Source organism: Trichechus manatus, unplaced genomic scaffold (assembly GCF_000243295.1).
Source record: "Trichechus manatus latirostris isolate Lorelei unplaced genomic scaffold, TriManLat1.0 scaffold00028, whole genome shotgun sequence".
NCBI classification, from domain to species: Eukaryota; Metazoa; Chordata; class Mammalia; order Sirenia; family Trichechidae; genus Trichechus; species Trichechus manatus.
The window spans coordinates 19,540,913-19,561,433 of NW_004443964.1; the positions used below are offsets into that span (position 1 = coordinate 19,540,913).

General features: G+C 34.9%; 1 protein-coding gene across 9 annotated transcripts in view; it reads left to right on the forward strand.

The window, feature by feature from the left end:
• The window catches only part of CDC27 (cell division cycle 27), a 72,190-nt gene that overhangs the window by 17,575 nt on the left and 34,094 nt on the right, over window positions 1-20,521 (forward strand). For 4 of the 9 annotated variants that reach the window (XR_002823715.1, XM_023729386.1, XM_004374247.2 and 1 more), the window contains exons 3-9: window positions 3,303-3,450; window positions 7,814-7,939; window positions 14,421-14,518; window positions 15,344-15,498; window positions 15,604-15,815; window positions 16,591-16,705; window positions 18,714-18,847. Coding sequence is in view for 8 of the 9 variants with exons in the window: in XM_023729386.1 (XP_023585154.1) it covers window positions 3,303-3,450; window positions 7,814-7,939; window positions 14,421-14,518; window positions 15,344-15,498; window positions 15,604-15,815; window positions 16,591-16,705; window positions 18,714-18,847 (988 nt within the window). In the remaining variant the exon portion in view is untranslated. The remainder of the gene's footprint in view (window positions 1-3,302; window positions 3,451-7,813; window positions 7,940-14,420; window positions 14,519-15,343; window positions 15,499-15,603; window positions 15,816-16,590; window positions 16,706-18,713; window positions 18,848-20,521) is intronic. The other 5 variants (XM_004374248.2, XM_012554960.1, XM_023729389.1 and 2 more) reach the window with 3 other exon arrangements.

Here is a 20,521-nt window from a genome sequence, read left to right on the forward strand (position 1 = left end):
AGTCAAATTCTTGAAAAAATTTCTCAGCTTAACTAGTTCCTTATCACCCATTTGTCTTTCTCTTAAGAATTCCATAAATAGTGCACTTAAATCTGGTATAAGAGAGAAAGAACAGCAGAGTGATATAGGAGAGAATCCCAACACAGATATTCATTAGCCCTTTGATCTTAGGCAAGAAGTTATTCTGAGCATAATTTTCCTCATCTTTAAAATGGGAAGGGAAACATCTAATTAACAAAGTATTTTTAAGGATTAAATATAATTATGTATGTACATAAAGAGTCTGTTGTGGTTTCTGACATGTAGGAAGCTCTTTACAAGTTCCCTCTTTGCCCTAGAATTTCTAGTACAGTGACTTCTGAGATTTTTTTACCTTTACCGTTTGTTTGTTCGTTTTGTTTTTAATGCAACTCGAAACCAACTAGATTGATTTCATAGTCCACTAGTGAGCTGAGACTTGCCATTTGGAAAAACCCTGCCTTAATCTTAGCATCTACCTCCATATCCCCTTCCCGTGTTGTAAGCACATAATTTTCCTTTTCACTGTCAATAGTTAATTCTTCTGACCAAGGTTTTTCTCCATTGCTAATTAATTAACTTGGTCAGAATATAGACTCAAAGCTTTTCCCCTTGTTCTGGTAGGTAGTATGTAGCATTTCTAAAAGTTTCTAAGATTTTTAATTGTAAATATTTAACTGTTAGGAATGAATAGAAATGAGTGGTTAGGGACCAATAGAAACAGTCTCTTAGACTGCGTGGGGAAAGAAAACATTCATGCAGCTAATATAGTGGGTCCTCAGAGAGAGAAAGGAAATATTAAAATATGATTTATTTATGTTGAGGAAATTATCCAGATTTAAGTTTTATGTGCATTTTTTTTTTTTTTTTTCATAAGAAGCTGCCCATGACTTCTGGGGAATGATGAACAATTGTTATCTATAAGGCCATATAGGACTGGGAATTGTAACTGGTAAAAGGAAAGGAAAAAGAGAGAAACAACTAAAGGCATTGTTCCTCAAATATTTCTTCAGAGGCGGGTCAGCATGTATTTCTGGGTTATTTTGAGAGTCCAGTCCAAAGCTCAAAATTGCTTGAAATCTAGTGTTTTTAATGTAGGTTTTGTATCCTATACTATAAAATGTTTATTTTTTAATATGAAAATATTGTACCTTACCATAAGATTGTTCAGCAGTTTTCTACCTGTCTTATTGTTTAACGGGCCAGATATAGAGATTGCATTGGGTGTATTATCAATTTTAGTAAATTGGGCTCAGCTCAGAAGAGAACTGAACCAGGGTAACAGATTCAGCATCTATTCCTCTTTTCTGTCTTAGCCATGATATTGAGAGTCCAAACACACAGAAATATGTGACTACAAATGACAGCAGTTTTTTTTTTTTTTTTTTAAATTTACCAGCCTTTTAGGTTATTACACGTTAAAAAGGTAATTGCAGTATGACACTAAAATCACACACACACGCAGTATTTCATATTTTTGTTACTAGGGAATTTCATTGCAATAAAAAACGAACTTAAACATAATCATGTTTGTAAACAAAACGTTTGATAAAGTATTATGCGTCTGGGAGTTAAACTAATTTGTGAGAGCCATTATTTATTGGTATGATCAATAATTTCTTAAAAATTAATTTATAAGATAACAAGAAACTAGACCTTTACAAAATCTAGAAGAAATCACACTTTCTAACTCCTGTGAATGAGTATTGGAATTAAGACTAGCACTTGCAGCTCAGTGAGATTAACAATCTCTTCCTACTGCAGTAGAGCTTCCTGTTTATTTTTATTTTGTATCTCTAGCACTAATACTGTCGTTTATCCCAATAACGCACGTACAAGATTTCTTATTTACGGCATATTAACATTTTTGGTACTAGAGTTTCATCAAAAATCGTAAGAGGAATCAGAGTAGAAGTATTCCATTGATTTTTACTTGAACATATATATGACAAAAAACTTACAAGAACAAAATTTGAAGTCATTTTTTTAGCCTAAATCTTTGAGTGAAGTTAACATTTCAGGAAAATGTGGCAAGTTTCCCGTTGGAGAGCAATTTAATTGTTACTGTACAAGTATCAAGTCTGTCAACTGAATGTTAAAATGATATGGGTATTCACGATTTAATTTTGTTTTCTTCCCGTTATCCTAAACTATCTTGAATATAATTTAGTGTATATTGGGTATTAGAGAAAATAAATGTTGTGGGGTTTTTTTTGTGTTTTTTTTTCTTTTTTTTAATCTGGCCTTTTCCTTGCGGTGGAAATTATTCAGATCGATAAAGAGGTTTATAACTCTCAGTTTCCCTCTCTACTGAAGTTTGACGTCTATCCTGCAAAGGCTCTATCAGAAAGATATAACGTTAAAAATCAGGATACTTTACTAGTAATCTATTTAAAAGAAGCCCTGGTAGCACAGTGATTAAAGTGCTCGGCTGCTAACCAAGAGGGTGGTGGTTCAAACCCACCAGCTGCTCTAAGGGAAAAAGATGTGGCAGTCTGCTTCCAGTAAAGATTACAGCCTTGGAAATCCTGTGGGGCAATTCTGCTCTGTCCTATAGGGTCGCAATGAGTTGGAATCACCTTGACGGCAACGGGTTTTTTAAAATCTGTTTAAAGGTATGTGTATGTGTTTTGGAAACCCTGGTGCCATAGTGGTTAAGTGCTATGGCTGCTAACCAAAAGGTCGGTGGTTTGAATCCACCAGGCACTCCTTGGAAACTCTAAGGGGCAGTTCTCTGTCCTCCAGGGTCACTGTGAGTTGGAATCACCTCGATGGCATTGGGTTTTTTAAAATCTATTTAAAGGTGTGTGTGTGTGTTTTGGAAACCCTGGTGGCGTAGTGGTTAAGTGCTATGGCTGCTAACCGAAAGGTTGGCAGTTTGAATCCACCAGGCACTCCTTGGAAACTATGGGGCAGTTCTACTCTGTCCTATAGAGTCACTATGAGTAGAATTTGACTTCGTGGCAACGGGTTTGGTTTTTATTTTTGTTTTTTTTTTCTTTTGGTATGTGTTTTGCTTTTTTTAAGGACTTACATAGAACACCATGAGTATCTTTCTATTATTTCCTTGGTTCCTTGTAGGGAGAAGGTAATCAGGAGTTGGGTAACTAACTTTTCTATCAACAAAATATTTCTCTTTAATTCAAGTTTGAATTAATAAATAATAGTTTTGTGTTAAATAAGATGCTTAATTTTCTTTTGTTGTTAAACTTGTGTACTGCCAGATAAGTTATGATTACCACTCAACATAGGCAACTTTTCTTTTCATATATATATGTTCTTAGTACACTCCGAAGAAGCCTTGTTTTTACTGGCAACCTGTTATTACCGCTCAGGAAAGGCATATAAAGCATATAGACTCTTGAAAGGACACAGCTGTACTACTCCGCAATGTAAATACCTGCTTGCAAAGTGTTGTGTTGATCTCAGCAAGTAAGTTTTTAAATCTTTTCTCGCTAATTTTGTTCTACTTACACTGTAGAGTTTTGGATAAAATTCTTTTGAGAGATTAAATTGACTGCCTTTTCCCCTCTCTTTTTTGGTAGTAAGGATTTGTCTATTTCAGTAACATTTGAAATGTTTATACTGTTGACTATGACATTATTTTTGTTATGGAGAGATTTCATTGTTATAATAGTTAATAATAGATTTTAACTCTGGAGAAACTTATAACTAATTCCCATCAGTTCCTAAAATCTAAAGTGATCACAAATGATATTTCCTTTCCTTTGCTTTCAGTGTTAGACCAGTTAGAATAAGCCTGCCTACCTACCAGTTCATCTGAGATTAATGCCCACTTGGCAGTTTTAGGTAGTTGTGTAATTAAGAATTTCCTTCCAAGATCGTTCTATTTCGTGCCGGACAGAGGGGGAAAGAAATGTAGAACAGAATTCAAATTCATGAAAAAAGACCAGACTTACTGGTCTGACAGAGACTAGAGGAACCCGTGAGACTATGGCCCCTGGACACTCTCCTAACCCAGAACTGAAACCATTCCCAAAGCCCACTTTTCAGACAAAGATTAGATAGCCCTATAAAACAAAAAATAACAGACATGAGGATTGTGCTTCTTATTCAATCAAATGTACGAGACCAAATGGGCAACTGCTGTCCAAAAGCAGGATAGAAGGCAGGAAGGGACAGGAACTGGACAAATAAACTCAGGGAACCAGGGGTGGAAAGGGGGAGCATACTGTCACGTTGTGGGGATTGCAACCAACGTCACAAAACAATTTGTATGTAAACTTTTCAATGAGAAACTAACTTGAACTGTAACTTTCACTTGAAGCACAATTTTAAAAAAAAGGATCATTCTGTTTGGGAACCACTACCCCATACATCTTTGAAGCAATGGAACAGTTTCAGGAGAGCATCTCTGTTGCACATTACAACTAAACCAAGTCAGCTGTCTCTGTAATGAAACAGACAGCTAGAAATATAGTTATGTTCTTAAACTGAAGACCTGATGGCACCGTGGTTAAGAGCTAGGCTGCCAAACAAAAGGCTGGCAGTTCGAATCCACCAGCCGCTCCTTGGAGCAGTTCTATTGTGTGAGTCGGAATCAACTTGACGGCAACAGATTTAGTTTGATTTGGTTCTTAAACTCTTTTCTATGCTGTGTGAGATGGAATAATGGTAAAAGTTACTAAACAGTTAGGTATTTGTAAAAGCCTATATGTGTATTTAGTATATAGGTTTACAGTGAGGGGATACAACTTAGCCTCATAAAAAATTTAAAATAATTTTTATTTGTCCAGTGACTAATTGATGACTTTCAAAATAAGGCTAGCTAAAACATCTATAAAATTTCTGAGAAGTTTAACATTAAAATCCAGATTCTAATGCTAAAATTTTAAAAATGTACTTTCTTATTTGTCAGTTAGTTTCTCAAGCCAATTCTTGTTAGACATTCTTATCCTGTTTATCAATATTCATGTTTTTTTAAGTCCCGCTAAAAGTAAAAGAACTTTATATATCACCTTTTATGTTGAGGATAGGCTGTGTAAACTTACTTGAGAGTTTTTCCACATAATTTTTTTTAATCAAAAACTTTAAACACAAACCATTACAAATTCTGATGTACTAAAAGTATATATTGAAATCAGGCAGATTTTTTAGATTTGGGGAATAAGTTTATGATTTTCTATATCAAGAAAAAGCAATTGACAGATAAAAAGAGGTGAAGTGCTATTCGAGTTTTATTTATAAAAATCTTAGACTTAAGACTTAAAGTGACTGACTCCATTAAGTATGTAATTTTTAATTAAGATATATTAGTCTTGTTTAAGACCCATACCTCACACCATGCACAAAAAATAACTCAAAATGGATCAAAACCTAAATATAAAATATTAAATGATAAAGATCATGGAAGAAAAAATAGGGACAACGCTAGGAGCCCTAATACATGGCACAAACAGAATACAAAACGTTACTAACGATATATGAACACCAGAAGAGAAAATAGATAAGTAGGAGCTCTTAAAAATCAAACACATTCATCAGAAGACTTTACCAAAAGAATAAAAAGACAACCTATAGACTGGGAAGAAATTTTTGGCTACAGCAAGTCTGATCAGTGTCTAATCTCTAAAATCTACAAGATACTGCAAAACCTCAACGACAAAAAGACAAACAACCCAATTAAAAAATGGGCAAAGGATATGAACAGGCACTTCGCCAAAGAAGACATTCACGCGGCTAACAGACACATGAGGAAATGCTCACGATCATTAGCCATTAGAGAAATGCAGATTACAACTACAATGAGATAACTTCTCACCCCAACAAGGCTAGCATTAATCCAAAAAACACAAAATAATAAATGTTGGAGATGTTGTGGAGAGACAGGAATACTTATACACTGTTGGTGGGAATGTAAAATGGTACAACCAGTTTGGAAATCGATTTGGCGCTTCCTTAAAAAGCTAGAAATAGAAGTACCCTACGATCCAGCAATCCTGCTCCTTGGAATATATCCTAGAGAAATAAGAGCTGTCACATAAACAGATATATGCACACCCATGTTCATTGCAGCACTGTTCACGACAGCAAAAAGATGGAAACAACCTAGGTGCCCATCAGCAGATGAATGGATAAACAAATTATGGTATATTCACACAATAGAATACTATGCAACGATAAAGAACAACAATGAATCTGTGAAACAGAACATGGAGGAATCTGGAAGGTATTATGCTGAGTGAACTTAGTCACAAAAGGCCAAATACTATATGAAACCACTATTATAAGAACTCAAGAAAATGTTTAAACACAGAAGACAACATTCTTTGATGGTTATGAGGGTGGGGAGTGAGGGTGAGGGTTATTCACTAATTAGATAGTAGACAAGAATTATCTTAGGTGAAGGGAAGGACAGCACACACTACAGGGGAAGTCAGCACAAGTGGACTAAACCAAAGCTAAGAAGTTCCCTGAATACAGCCAAACACTTCGAGGGACAGAGTAGCAGGGGTGGGGGTCTGGGGACCATCGTTTCAGGGGACATCTAGGTCAATCGGCATAACAAAGTTTTTTAAGAAAATGTTCTGCATCCCGCTTTGGTGAGTGGCGTCTGGCGTCTTAAAAGCTAGTGAGTGGCCATCTAAGATGCATCAGTTGGTCCCAACCCACCTGGAGTAAAGGAGAATGAAGAACACCATAGACACAAGGGAAGTATTAGCCCAAGAGACAGAAAAGGCCACATAAACCAGAGACCTCATCAGCCTGAGAACAGAAGAATTAGATGGTGCCCAGCTACCACCAATGACCTCCCTGACAGGGAACACAACAGAGAGTCCTTGAAGGAACAGGAGAAAAGTTGGGTGCAGAACTCAAATTCTAGTAAAAAGACCAGACTTAATGGTTTGATTGAGACTGGAGTGACCCTGGAAGACACGGCCCCCAGACTCTGTCAGCGCAAAACTAAAACCATTCTCGAGGCCAACTTTTCAGACGAAGATTAGACTGGACTATGGGACATAAAATGATACTCGTGAAGAGTGTGCTTCTTAGCTCAAGTAGATACATGACACTAAATGGGCAGCTTCTGTCCAGAGGCGAGATGAGAAGACAGAGAGGGTCAGGAACTGGTTGAATGGACACGGGAAATCCGGGATGGAAAAGAAAGATAGTGCTGTCACAGTATAGGGAGAGCAACTAGGGTCACAAAACAATGTATGTATAAATTTTTGTATGAGACTAACTTGAATCGTAAACTTTCACTTAAAACACAACAATTAAAAAAAAAATTCAGATTCATCTTAGGCTGATACTATACAGTTTTTGATTAAGATCTGTTACACACGAGATAAATTTCTGCCCTGATGATACTACAAAGCTGTATTTGATTCCAGTAAACTCTTTAAAAGAGCGGTAAAAAAAGAAGATATATTAGTCTTGTTTAATGTGGTTATAGATTCCTGTTTCAAGAAATTATGGAAACTAAGAAGGACCACGACATTTTAAAATGAAGAACGATTCATGTCTTCTTTCCCCAGTATAATAGTCTTCTTGCATTTCTTTTGACATAAGTAATGAATACCCTATTCGGACTAGATTTATACATACAAAAACTAAATTTAACTCGTTCTGTTTTTAAAAGCAAGACTAGAATTTTAAGATGATAAATTCCCAGCCTCCTGAATGATTCTAAATGCAAGTTTACAGCTTTTCTAAAAGTATTATGAATTTTTTACTTTATTTCCATAATTAGAAGTATATTGGTAATAAAGAATATCTTTATACACAGTGTTCTATATTAATTTTTAAAAATCTGTAAATTTGTGTTTTAAAGGCTTGCAGAAGGGGAACAGATCTTGTCTGGTGGAGTGTTAAATAAGCAGAAAAGCCATGATGATATTGTTACGGAGTTTGGTGATTCAGCTTGCTTTACTCTTTCACTGTTGGGACATGTATATTGGTAAGTGAGAATGATACAAACTGACAGAAAATTGTTTCCAAAATTAGAATGTTTGTAGTTTAAAAAACCTATGTTGGTCTATGTTTATCAAATAGCATGTGGCTAAGTAGGTACACACTTTCCTGGTCCCATGCCATTGTTTAACCTGTAGTAAAGATGTTGGTCCCATTTTTGGCTCTCCATTAACCTTAATGATAATAGCTATGGTAGCACTGCCTAACAATTGAATGCACATAATACTGTTGTGGTTTTGTTTTGTTTTTTTTTTTTTTAAACCTTGGGTGAGGAAAATATCTTCATGTGACTCACTGAGGAAAAAGAATAAAAGAGAAATTTTTTCTCTAGTATTAAATATCACTGTTACTCTTTAGCAAGAGACTTGAATACGAGTTTCAGCAATAGCAGTTCTTATCCGGTAAGTCGTAATAATTTTGAGGTATGTCGCAAGAAATTTCCTACAGTGGTAAATAATAGTGAATTTGCAAATAAATTACTTTTTTAAAAAATAAGTGAATCCAAAGTTAGTTATCATTGTAATAATGTTATTCTCACTCATTTTCAGTCTGAAATACTTTTTGAGTTGGGGGGGTAGTGGGTAACAATTAGCATAAAAGGAATTGTTCATAACTCTGCCCAAGGGAGTACATCGTATGTGTAAGTGTCGTCTGTTGTGTATCATGGGAGAAATGATTGAGGACTGCCTGTCCAAAGAAGCAGAATATCATCTGTTTCAAGATAAACTGAGGCCATTTTGAATAGTGATTTTTAAAGAAACCTTAAAAATGTCTTTTTGAACAGAATAAATTATTTGGCTGAATTTTGGTACTCATTTTCAGACTGGTAGAGGGGTGTCTAGCTATTGACACTACTCTTTTGAGAACAAGAGTGAATTAAAATATATTATCAATATATTCATATATCTTGAGAAAAGGACTGGAAGTAACAGATTTAGCTCATGCAAGTATGAATGATCCTTCTTGTCATTTTTTCAAGAACTTTTGGCTAGACACAGTACTTGGCATTGGAAATACAAAGATACAGTTCCTGCCCTTTAGAGTTTATAATAAAATAAGAGGAGAGAAACAATAAATAAAGTTTATAAGTTTTTATCATTGCACTGAAAGTGGTATGATAAAATTTTAGCAGTATTTTGAGGGACACAAATGAGATGATAATCAGTTTTACCTGGATAAGATGAGAGGTAAGATGATAACTAGGAAACACTTGGTAGAAAAAGTAAAATTTGACGTTTCATATCTATTGAGTGACTTCCAAAGGAAAGGTAAATGAGGACTATAAATTATTTGAGGGGAGTGATAATATAAAAATTGGAGAATGGGGGCAGATTGATGAAGGAAGTTGGCAAAAATTTTGTGAGAGGAATGTTGTAGAAATATTAATTCTTAAAGAGTACCATATCCTTTTACTTTTAGAATATTGACTAAAATACAGTATTATAAATATTATTCTTTGGTCAGAAGAGTTGAGTTAGGTGATAAAAAGCCATGCACAGACAGGAAAATCTGCAAACACTTGGAAATTAAACAGTACACTTCTAAATAATTCATAGATCGAAGAGGAAGTCTCACAGGAAAAAAAAAATATTGAAATGAATGAAAAGGAAAACACAGCTTATTTAAAACTGGGATGTAGCTAAAAGAGTGCTTAGAGGGAAATGTATAGTATCAAATGCTTATGTTATATACCACTACACTCATATTAAATGAAAACCAAACCCACTGCCCTTAAGTCGATTCTGACTTACAGCAACCCTGTATGACAGAGTAGAACTGCCCCATAGGATTTCCAAGGCTATAAATCTTTACAGAAGCAGACTGCCAGATCTTTCTCTCATGGAGCAACTGGTGGGTTCAAACTGCTGACCTTTTGGTTAGCAGCCGAGTGCTTAACCGCTGTATCAGCAGGGCTCCTTACACTCCTACTAGAGTGGCGAAAATAAAAACTACTGACAATACAGGATGCGGAGCAAAGGGATCCCTCATACATTGCTGGTGGGAATGTAAAATACCTGTATACAAATGTTCATAGCAGCTTTATTTGTGAAAGCAAAAAACTGGAAACAATCCAAATGTCCTTTGATGGATGAATGGATAAACTGTTACATCCATATGCTCAGCATTAAAGAGGAACAAACGATTCATGGGTGCAATAAGGGAATTATGGTGAGTGAAAAAAGCCTATTTCAAAAGCTTACGTACTGTATGATCCCATTTATATAACAGTCTTGAAATGAAAAAATTCCAGTGATGGAGAACAGATTAGTGGTTGTTCAGGGGTAAGGGTTGGGGCGAGTGTATAAAGGATAACCTGAAGGAATTTCTTTGGGATGTTGCAACAGTTCTGTATTCTAATTGTGGTAGTGGTTATACAAATCTATACATGTTATAGAATTTTATAAAACTATACGCATACACACACGAACAAGTGCATGTAAAAAATGCCGAAATCTGAATAAGGGCTGTAGTGTAGTAATGTCAGTTTTCCAGTTTTGATAATTGTACTTTGGTTATGTCGGATGTTATCACTGGAGGACCTGGGTGTAGAGTACATGGGAACTCTATATTATTTTTGCAACTTCTATGTGAATCTAAAATTATTTCAAAATAAAGTTTAAAAAAAAAAGTGTTAAAATCACAAAAATCCCATGTATGTATTACTATTTTAAATAAAATTATTTTAAAGTTTTTGAAGGTGCAGTTGAATCAGATTCTTAGAAAGGTGAGTGTTTGTGTGTGTGTGTGTGTGTGTGTGTGTGTGTGTGTTATGATAAGGCAGCTCCTACTCATGAAGAAGAAGGTTGAAGTAATTTTTTTCTTTCTTGAGAGAAATAAGAATGCTTTCTTTTTATTCAACATAAAGATAAAAAGGTTGAGTTTCCAAAGGAGGACAACCCTGACCCAAAACTAGCTTTTTACTTTAGCCATCGTAAGCCTGTCTTGTGACCAAAATTGCACACAGTAATCTAGATACATATTGTAGTTGTAGCTAAGGCATGTTAGGTTTTCTTTTTTATCTCCACTATTTTTGGTTGACATTTTATTGGTCTTCTTGTCTACTATGACGCAGTAGTTAAGTGTTTGGCTGCTAACCAAAAGGTCAGCAGTTTGAATCCACCAGTCGCTCCTTGGAAACCCTATGGAGTAGGTCTACTCTGCCCTATAGGGTCGCTATGAGTCGGAATTGACTCAGTGGCAACAGGTTTAGTTTTTGGTTTGGTATAGCACGTGAGACTTCTGTCTTCAGGACATAGTTGATACTAAGTCTGGTACTTAAATTAACCTATTTCTTACCAATACCATCTAAGTAATTTTTTTACCCTAATTCTTTGGGAAACTCCTTGGTGGGCTTTGTGTAAAGACACTCATTTTAGTTTAAAAAAAATCTGTCTTAACTTTCAGCATCCCCAGCAGTTTAATTTTCTTAAATCTTTTTTCCCTTTAATCACTCTATTAAATAATTAGAAATTTTATCTCCCAGACGATTATAATCCCACACCTGGCTTCTCCCCTAGTTTGCTCTTATATCATTTATACATTTATATCTGTCTAGATGTATATGTTTGTGTATTTGTCTAATCTTTTCTTAGCTAATTTTGTTTTAAATTTTTTCTATTCTATGGTCTACCAATCAGATCATGACGCATTATAAAAAGCAGCCTTTCCAACTTATCAAAATGTCTGTAGGAATTTTCCTTTTGCTAAAGTTAAAAGGAAATGCAATTATAATTTAAATAATATTGAAGAGGCTTTTCATAACAAAGGATCACATCTTAGATTTCCAGAATATTTTCCCCTGGATAGATTATCTTTGCTTAAACCAATATTTGTCTGCCTCTTTTCTAGCTATTTAAATAATTCATACAATTCAATACAATTTTGAAAATTATTAATAAAAGTACATACTTTGTTACATTGTAAGCAAAGCAAGGGGGCAGGGCTACTTGAAAACAGGAAAGAAGTAATATGAAAATGAGAAAGATCTGATTCTCTATCCTCAGAAACCTTATAATAAATTATAAGAGAGAACACATGAAAGATCAATAACTAAGGCAGATAGACTATGGTTAGTACTATAAAAGAGGAGGGTACTATATAACATGAATTGAAGGGATAAAGAGCAACATGAGGTATTAATTAGGATCTATTGGGTAGTTTAGGTGAGAAGCAGTAAGATCATAACAGTGAAAATGGGGAGGGAATTTTTTTAAACCAGAGATAAAATGAAGGTACAAAATTTAAGGCTCAGTTACTGATTGGCTGTCCATCAATGTTGTCCGTGTTGCTATGATGCTGAACAGGTTTCAGCGGAGCTTCCCGACTGAGATGGATTAGGAAGAAAGGCCTGGTGATCCACTTTCAAAAATCAGCAAGTGAAAACCCGATGGATCACAACAGTCTAATCCACAGCCAATCATGAGGATGACACAGGACCAGGCAGTGTTTCATTCTGTTGTATCACATTGATTGGCTAAAAGGCCAGGGAAGAAAAGTAAGTTGATTATGTCTCTAAGTAGAATTTTTTTTTAATAGACTTTATTTTTTAGAGCAGTTTTAGGTTTACAGAAAAATCTTGCAGAAAGTACAGAGTTCCCATTTACTGCCTCCCCCCGTGAATGTCATTTCTTCCATTACATCTTGCATTCCTGTGGTACATTTGCTACAGTTGATTAACCAGTATTGATACATTATTTTTAACTGAAGTCCATAGTTTACATTAGGGTCCACTTTTTGTGTTGTACAATCCTATGGGTTACAATAAATGTTTGATGGCTCTGTGTCCACCACTGCAGTATCACACAGAGTAAACATGTCCTGTATGGTGGCGCAGTGGTAAAGAGCTGAGCTACTGACCAAAAGGTCAGCAGTTGGAATTCACCAGCCACTCCTTAGAAACCTATGGGGCAGTTCTATTCTTCCCTATAAGATTGCTATTGGGAATCGGCTGGATGGCAACAGGTTTTTTGGTTTATTTGTTTACACTGCTGTAAACATGCCCTAAAAGAATATCCAGCAGGCAGAGGAAAGGTAAGTTTGAAGTCAAGAAAGTAGATTTAGGAATCATCTCTATAGAAGTGATTACGACAAGAGGAGATTATATAAAGAAGAGGACTTAGGACACAGGGAATGGCTTTATTTACAAATTACAAGAGAAAAATATAGAAGAAATGGTCACAGAACTATTTGAAGTTTAGAATAATCCTCAGGTGTGGAGATTTTGTTGTATTTTCCTTTTCCCAGCCTTATGTTACAAGTTCCCAAGCTTGATTTATTACTTTCAGGAAGTGGTATTTTCTTTGTATTTTATTTTTAAGGTACCCACCTTTCTATCAATGGTAGAAAATTATGTCAATATTGTGACAATTATTTTGCCTTTTTAAAATTTCATCTAAACAATTTTTGGTATAGACTTTGACAAAACTTACTTAAATTGTCCAAAAGTCATTTTGGCTTCCTGTTCCCCTTTTTACCCGTGTGTTTATTGGCTCATATTAGGCACATTCAGGAAGCTAAATATCTTTCAGCTAGTCGTACTTTCTCCTCTTTATCATTTATTCTTGTTTCTATTAACTTGCAAATTTTGGGAATGAGGCAAACTAATGTCTAGTTCCCCAAGGAATCATCTTTACAATTCTCAGAGGAGACACTGGCAGTCAGATTACATGTGTTAGCTGATAGTTTCACTTAGGGTTCTTTTGAAAATCTTGGCTACATGCCATCTGGTCCTTCATAAAACTTTAGAGTTTTGGAAGAATTGCTGTTTCTTTATTTTTCTCCATTTGGTATTGAAAAATTTCAACCTCAGATCAGGTGATTAGTATTTTTTACCTGAAAGCTCCAGTGAATCTTATTAACCACTAACCCACCCCCTCTCGTTTAAAAGCTAGCGAGGCAGCAAGTCCATTCCAATAATCCCGGATTGTTCCAAGTACATGTATGTTCCCAGGAGTATTGTCTGGATTCCAAATATAAGCCATTTTACACCTGATATTAAAGGAAACATAAATTTTCCTTTTCATTAAGAGCTACCACCTTTACTTTGTTAAAAAATCTGATCATTTGAATATGCATTTAAGTCACTTTCAGAATTGCCACTGGGATGTTTTATTAGAAGTTAAGAATAAGATTGAAAAGTTTGGATGTTTTCTGTATCTCCTTCACTAATTAAGTATCTGACAGGAAATTAAAAGCAGTGGCAATATTCAGTAAAGCAATGATAGTTTAGTTTGTTAGCGTTCCTTTCAGTTCATATTCTGTGCGCTTTCACCTGGCTTAACTTGAACTGTCCTAACTTATACTGATTGGAGCATGATAAAAAGGGGGAATTGATAATTTAGGAAAGTGTCAAGAAGAGTGCTCTTAGAACATGTGTAAGATTTATCTAATTTTCTGTTCCAAAAATTTCTTTATAATAAATGTTTTGGGTTTTCTAGCTTGTTTAATCTATTTGTTTCTCTCTACAGCAAGACAGATCGGCTTGCCAAAGGATCAGAATGTTACCAAAAGAGCCTTAGTTTAAATCCTTTCCTCTGGTCCCCCTTTGAATCATTATGTGAAATAGGTAGGTTTGTAGAGGTGGCAGGGGAGGGTTACCCCATTTCCTGTTCTTTCTCTTTTGTTTTTCTTGATTAATTTTTGAAGAGTAATTCAAATCATCTATCCACAAGAAAAGGATTTTTCAACGCCAAGAGCTGTTAAAGTTGAGAACAAGAAATATGTTAGAATCATATGTTTCAGGAATATGGCCTTACATTACTCTGACCCCAAAGATTAAGTCCAATAGTCTCTTCTGTTTAGCCAACCTAGCTTAAATATCTTGTGTCCTCTAGAATGTGTTGTATTATGAGTTTAGCACTAGCCAAAATGACTTTCTGTTTAAGAACTGTCCAGTGAAAATAATAGAATGCCTGGGGCAGAAACTGTTATATGAATAAGACATGGACAGTATGGGGAGAAGGTGTCTCAGTATATACGCTGTGGGATGCATAAAGGGCCATTTTAAATCATTGTGTCCAGATACATGGACATGCTTAAAAGTTTAATATCTACAATAGTTTCAACCCCCTACTCCTGTCCTTTGCCTTGAAAAAAGAGATAGTTGCTTTCAGCTTTCAAACACAGAAACCTGTGTTTGCTTGTAATTTATTATATTTAAAATCAACATCTTGAAGTTTAGTTTATTTCCTAAGTGTATAGCTTTATCTTGGGTTTTTTTTGTTTGTTTGTTTTTTAACCATAAGTTGATAGATGGGCTTTTGGGAGATAAATTTGATTAGCTGAAACAGACAGGAGAATTTGAAAACTCTGGATAAGGCTTTATTTCAGCTGATTGATGCATATTTGAAAAAAATTAATCCTCATTTCCTTTTTTTTTTTGTCTTCACAGGTGAAAAGCCAGATCCTGACCAAACATTTAAATTAACATCTTTACAGAACTTTAGTAACTGTCTGCCCAACTCGTGTACAACACTAGTATCTAATCATAGCTTATCTCACAGACAACCAGAGACAGTTCTTACGGAGACACCCCAAGACACAATTGTAAGTGTATCATACTGTAGTGTTCTCAATATTGTGAAATCTAGAAAGCAAGATCTGAACTAAATAATATATGGTAAATGACATGGTAGAAATTTTCTATTTCAGGAATTAAACAGACTGAATTTAGAATCTTCCAATTCAAAGTACTCCTTGAATACAGATTCCTCAGTGTCTTATATTGACTCGGCTGTAATTTCACCAGATACTGTCCCTCTTGGAACAGGAACTTCCATATTATCTAAACAGGTTCAAAATAAACCAAAAACTGGTCGGAGTTTACTAGGAGGACCAGCTGCTCTTAGCCCATTAACCCCAAGGTAAGACAAAAAAAGATACTTCAAAATATGCTGTAATAGTAAACGATCTTATAATAATTCATATTAATTAATAATGTAAATCTGAACAGCAAATTCCTAAATCACTATGGAAATTGAGGCACTTAATAAGTCAATAATGGACCTATCCTGCTTTCAGAAAATAAGTACACTGCATGTGATAAAAATAATGTTAAATGTTGGAGAAATTTTTAAAACTCTTAAATATGCCTTATTCAGCTAGTGGGTACATTAAAAGATATTGTCCTTACGACTCTGCAGCAGTGGATAGCAATGACCCCCTTGAGATGCTTATATGCTTATGATGAAATCAGCAGTAGTTATGGTTTGAAGTGTTATTTTCCAAAATATGGAGGAAGAATTTACATCTATCAATATGAAGTATGATTAGAGACATTCAGTTTTCTCTAGAGACATTTCCCCCGTAATTGTGTCTAAATTCCAAAAATTTAAAGTAATTTTATCATTTGGATCTTAGCTTTTATAAAGCCACTCTTTTTTATTTCTAGTAAGTCTCCTGAAGTCAATAGTTGCTGCTCAATTTAGTTCCTTGTTTGATTTTTTTTTTTTTTAATTTTTGTTATGGTGGGTGGAATAGTCTACATTCACAGCTTATTTTTAATCTGCCCCTCAGATCTTCACTGCCCCCAAGACTGATTTGCCATTCTCTTCCTTTTAGACCTTCTAATTTAAGTATACTGCTGCTTTATATATGCCTTGATGACTTTTTGACACCTTGATTTCAACCTCTTCTCAGTTTTGGGATTTTGCCATTAGAAACCCCAAGTCCTGGAGATGGATCCTATTTACAAAACTACACTAACACAACTTCTGTAATTGATGTGCCATCTACCGGAGCCCCTTCAAAAAAGGTACTTTACATGTAAAATGTAGCTTAGTATTGGTAAAAGAAACTCACATAAAATTCCAATCTGTTAAAGGTTATTTCAGGAGTCCCTGGGTGATGTAGATGGTTAAGCGCTCAACTGCTAGCCGAGAAGTTGATGGTTTGAACCCACCCAGAGGCACCTCAGAAGACAGGCCTGGCAATCTGCTTCTGAAAGGTCACAGCCTTAAAAACCCTGTGGAGCAGTTCTACTCTGCACACATGGGGTCACCATGGGTTGGAATCGACTCAACTAACAATAACAACAAAAGGTCGTTTCAGAGAAACTAACTTTTTATCATTGTTTTTGCCTTGGAATTGTTTATCTAAATGTAGGTCATCATCATAGCCTCCTGGTTATCATAGGTTACAAAAAGCTGGTTGTTCTTTTGTTTAAGTAAGATTGTAACTCAAAAAGTCTAGTTTATTTAGGCATGTAGCTAAATAAACATACAGATATTTACTTTTAATTTCTTTTTTTAAAAGAATTAGGATTTTATAATGTTCCTTTATGTAGGTCTAGGGCAGTAGAGGCCAGAGTGCCATTTGTTTAAAATGTATCTGTGTCAGTATATCTCCTGTGAGAATTAAATTAATTTATGTATGTAAAATGCCTATTGCCATGCCTAGAACCTAATGAATGTTCAAGAAATAGAAGCTAAATAAGTAATACTAGTATATGAATGACTGACATAGCTCCTTTACTCTTCTTTTTTTTGTTGTTTTTTTTAACATCTCTTCCCCTCCTGAACCTTTTTTGCTATAATAGCTCCTTAGTAAATGATAATAGGAACTCCAGGAGTAGTAACAAGGGATTACAAAGCAGTTTATGTATGACTTGTTTAAAACTTGATTTTTAAAAGTTGGAAACTACCTGCTCTTGTGTTATGGGAGTGAAATATAGTTGTGGAAATCAGTTTATTACAGCTATAAAAAAGGCATGGTAGCATGGTAGTTATTAGCATACCAAGTGAAGTAGGCCAAAACTAAGAGAGCCATATCTATCAAGGACAAGTTAGGCAGTGAAACAGACAAGAGTTAGCTTCAGTGCCCAAATAATAAAAGCCGTTTGCCTTCTCATCCTCTTCTGCCCCTGATCCCTTCTTAACCCAAGGAAGTTACATGAAATTTCAAAAAGGAAGGTATGATCAATGATATGGAATGCAGGAAAGACCAAAATAAGGCTTTAAAATCTAGTGAGAACATTGTTATCAGTGATTTTATAGTGAGCAATTTAAGAATTATTTACAGCCGAAAGCAGAGTAACAGTAAGTTTTAAAGAAAATTACCTGGTGGTTAAAAAAAGTCTACTGACACAATAGTCATACATCACTTCTTAAAGAAGCTGGATGATGAAAATGAATAGAAATAAGGTGATAAATTAGAGGAAACAGAAGGGGCAAACAAAGATTTGCTTTTTTTTCCAACGGAGACATTGTTGAAAGATGGATATACTGAAAGGGAATAGTAAGTCTAAGAGCAATATCCTGAGAATTTGGGAAATAATTGGATTTTTTAATCTTCTCCTCCAAAGTCCTATAGAACTGTTTTTTACTAAGTGCCAAAGAAGTAGAATAAAATCTTACTATGTTATTTTTTTAATGTGTATTAAATTTTATCATAAATCTTGATAATGGTATTTTTCTTAAAACTCTTTTTATCTCTACTGCCCAGCACTTAGCCCCAAATAGAGAGGGTGTGTAATAAATGGAGAATGATCACAATAAGATAAAAAGAATAGCTTCTGGGAATTTGGAGCCTTTCCTTTAAAACTAAAGGAAAAGGTAAAAGGATAATATAGAAATAAAAATACTCTGAGGTTAAAATGAGGATGTAGACTGATGTTCATATTAGATAAATAATGATTTATTAAATAGTTCAATAGTTTTAAGATGATGGTATATATTATGAAATCTTTCATTGGGAGAATGCAGATGGGCTAGTTGTGGTGTCTTATATCATTTACAAAGCAGTTTAAAATTCACAAACCTTAGATTTTTTGTGTTTTACAGTCTGTTGCAAGAATCGGCCAAACTGGAACAAAGTCTGTCTTCTCGCAGAGTGGAAATAGTCGAGAGGTAACTCCAGTTCTTGTCGCACAAACACAAAGTTCTGGCCCACAAACAAGGTATTTATTATACTGTCATTATTTGACATTGTTCAACTGCATTCTCATTTCTTTTCTTGCTGTAAAACTTGATTCTTTATATTTCTTCAATTTAGGCAGGATTTTACCCCTGTCCCCCAGGAGTTGTAAAATGATTGTTATAAATTACAAATATATCAATTTTGAAATTCCTAACTCACTGAAAAGACTAGTACAATTTTTTTTTAATTTTTTTATTGTAATTTAGATGAAGGTTCACAGAGCAAATAGTTTCTCATTAAACAGTTAGTACACATATTGTTTTATGACATTGGTTAACAACCCTGTGACATATCAACACTCTCCCTTCTCAATCTTGGAAGACCTTTTTTTTATATATATAGCCAGATGTACATAGCCGAAGTTACACCGTTTCAAAAGTTTCTACATGTACAATTCAGTAACATCAATTACGTTTTTTCCAGTTGTGCTGCTGTTCTCACTATCCTTTTCCAAATTATTCTATCACCATTATCTTCAACTCACTGCCCCCTAGGCTTCCGATCAAACCTTTTGAGTTGCTGTTGTCAGTTTGATCTCACATAGATAATTCTTTTTTTTTTTTTTCTGTACCTTAGATGAAGGTTTACAGAACAAATATTTTCTCATTAAACAGTTAGTACACATATTGCCCTATGACAATGGTTAACAACCCCACGACATGTCAACACTGTCCCTTCTCAACCTTGGGTTCCCTATCACCAGTTTTCCTGTCCCCTCCTGCCTTCTAAGACTAGTACAATTTTTAGTTGAATATTATAATGTAAATCAAGATGAGACTTAGCTAAAATGTTTTTACTCTGTCTCATGAGTCTAAAATATTCTAAACACTCCTCCAAAATATTTTTCTTCATATGCATATGACCTTCTCTATATATCAAGTACTGATAGTTCTCATTCTCCCCTTACTTTTCCCCCATGTGCATGTCTATAACCAGATCATAAACCGGATCTTCAAATAAATAGTCAAATAACGAATTTATTTCTACACAGAAAGGGTGTTAAATAGGATTTTTTTTCTTATTCAAGGACTCAAAAATCATAATTAATATTACAAAAGATGCAACTCTGTCTTCTTCTAAAATAGTGAAAATATATCATAAATATTAAAACAGACACAAATATGTATATATATACCTTGACTGTATAAAAGACCTCAATATTTCTATAAAGCTGGAATGGTAAGTCAGTCTCTCATCTTGAGTGCCAGCTTGCAGACAGGTAATAGTAATTGCCTGGGGCTCTGTTAAGAGAAGGATCCTGAGGATTTCTGCAGAGCAGCACTATATAGGCTCAGTGTATGCTAGTAGCTATACCGGAAAAAGACCTGACGATCTGCTCTCATAAAGATTACAGCCTAGAAAACCCTGTGAGGCAGTTCTTGGGCAGTTCTACTCTGTCACACAGGGTCACCATGAGTCAAAATCGACTGGATGGCACCTAACAACAACATATGCTAGTCCTAAAGAATATGTAAACATAACTCTACTGAATTATAACTGTAATAAGCATAAACTATTAATAACTATGTCCTTTGTATTGATTATTCCATTTTATCTCCTTTTTATTGCCTTATTGGAGCCCTGGTGGTGCAGTGGTTAAGAGCTCAGCTGCTAACCAAAAGGTCAGCAGTTCGAATCCACCAGCCACTCCTTG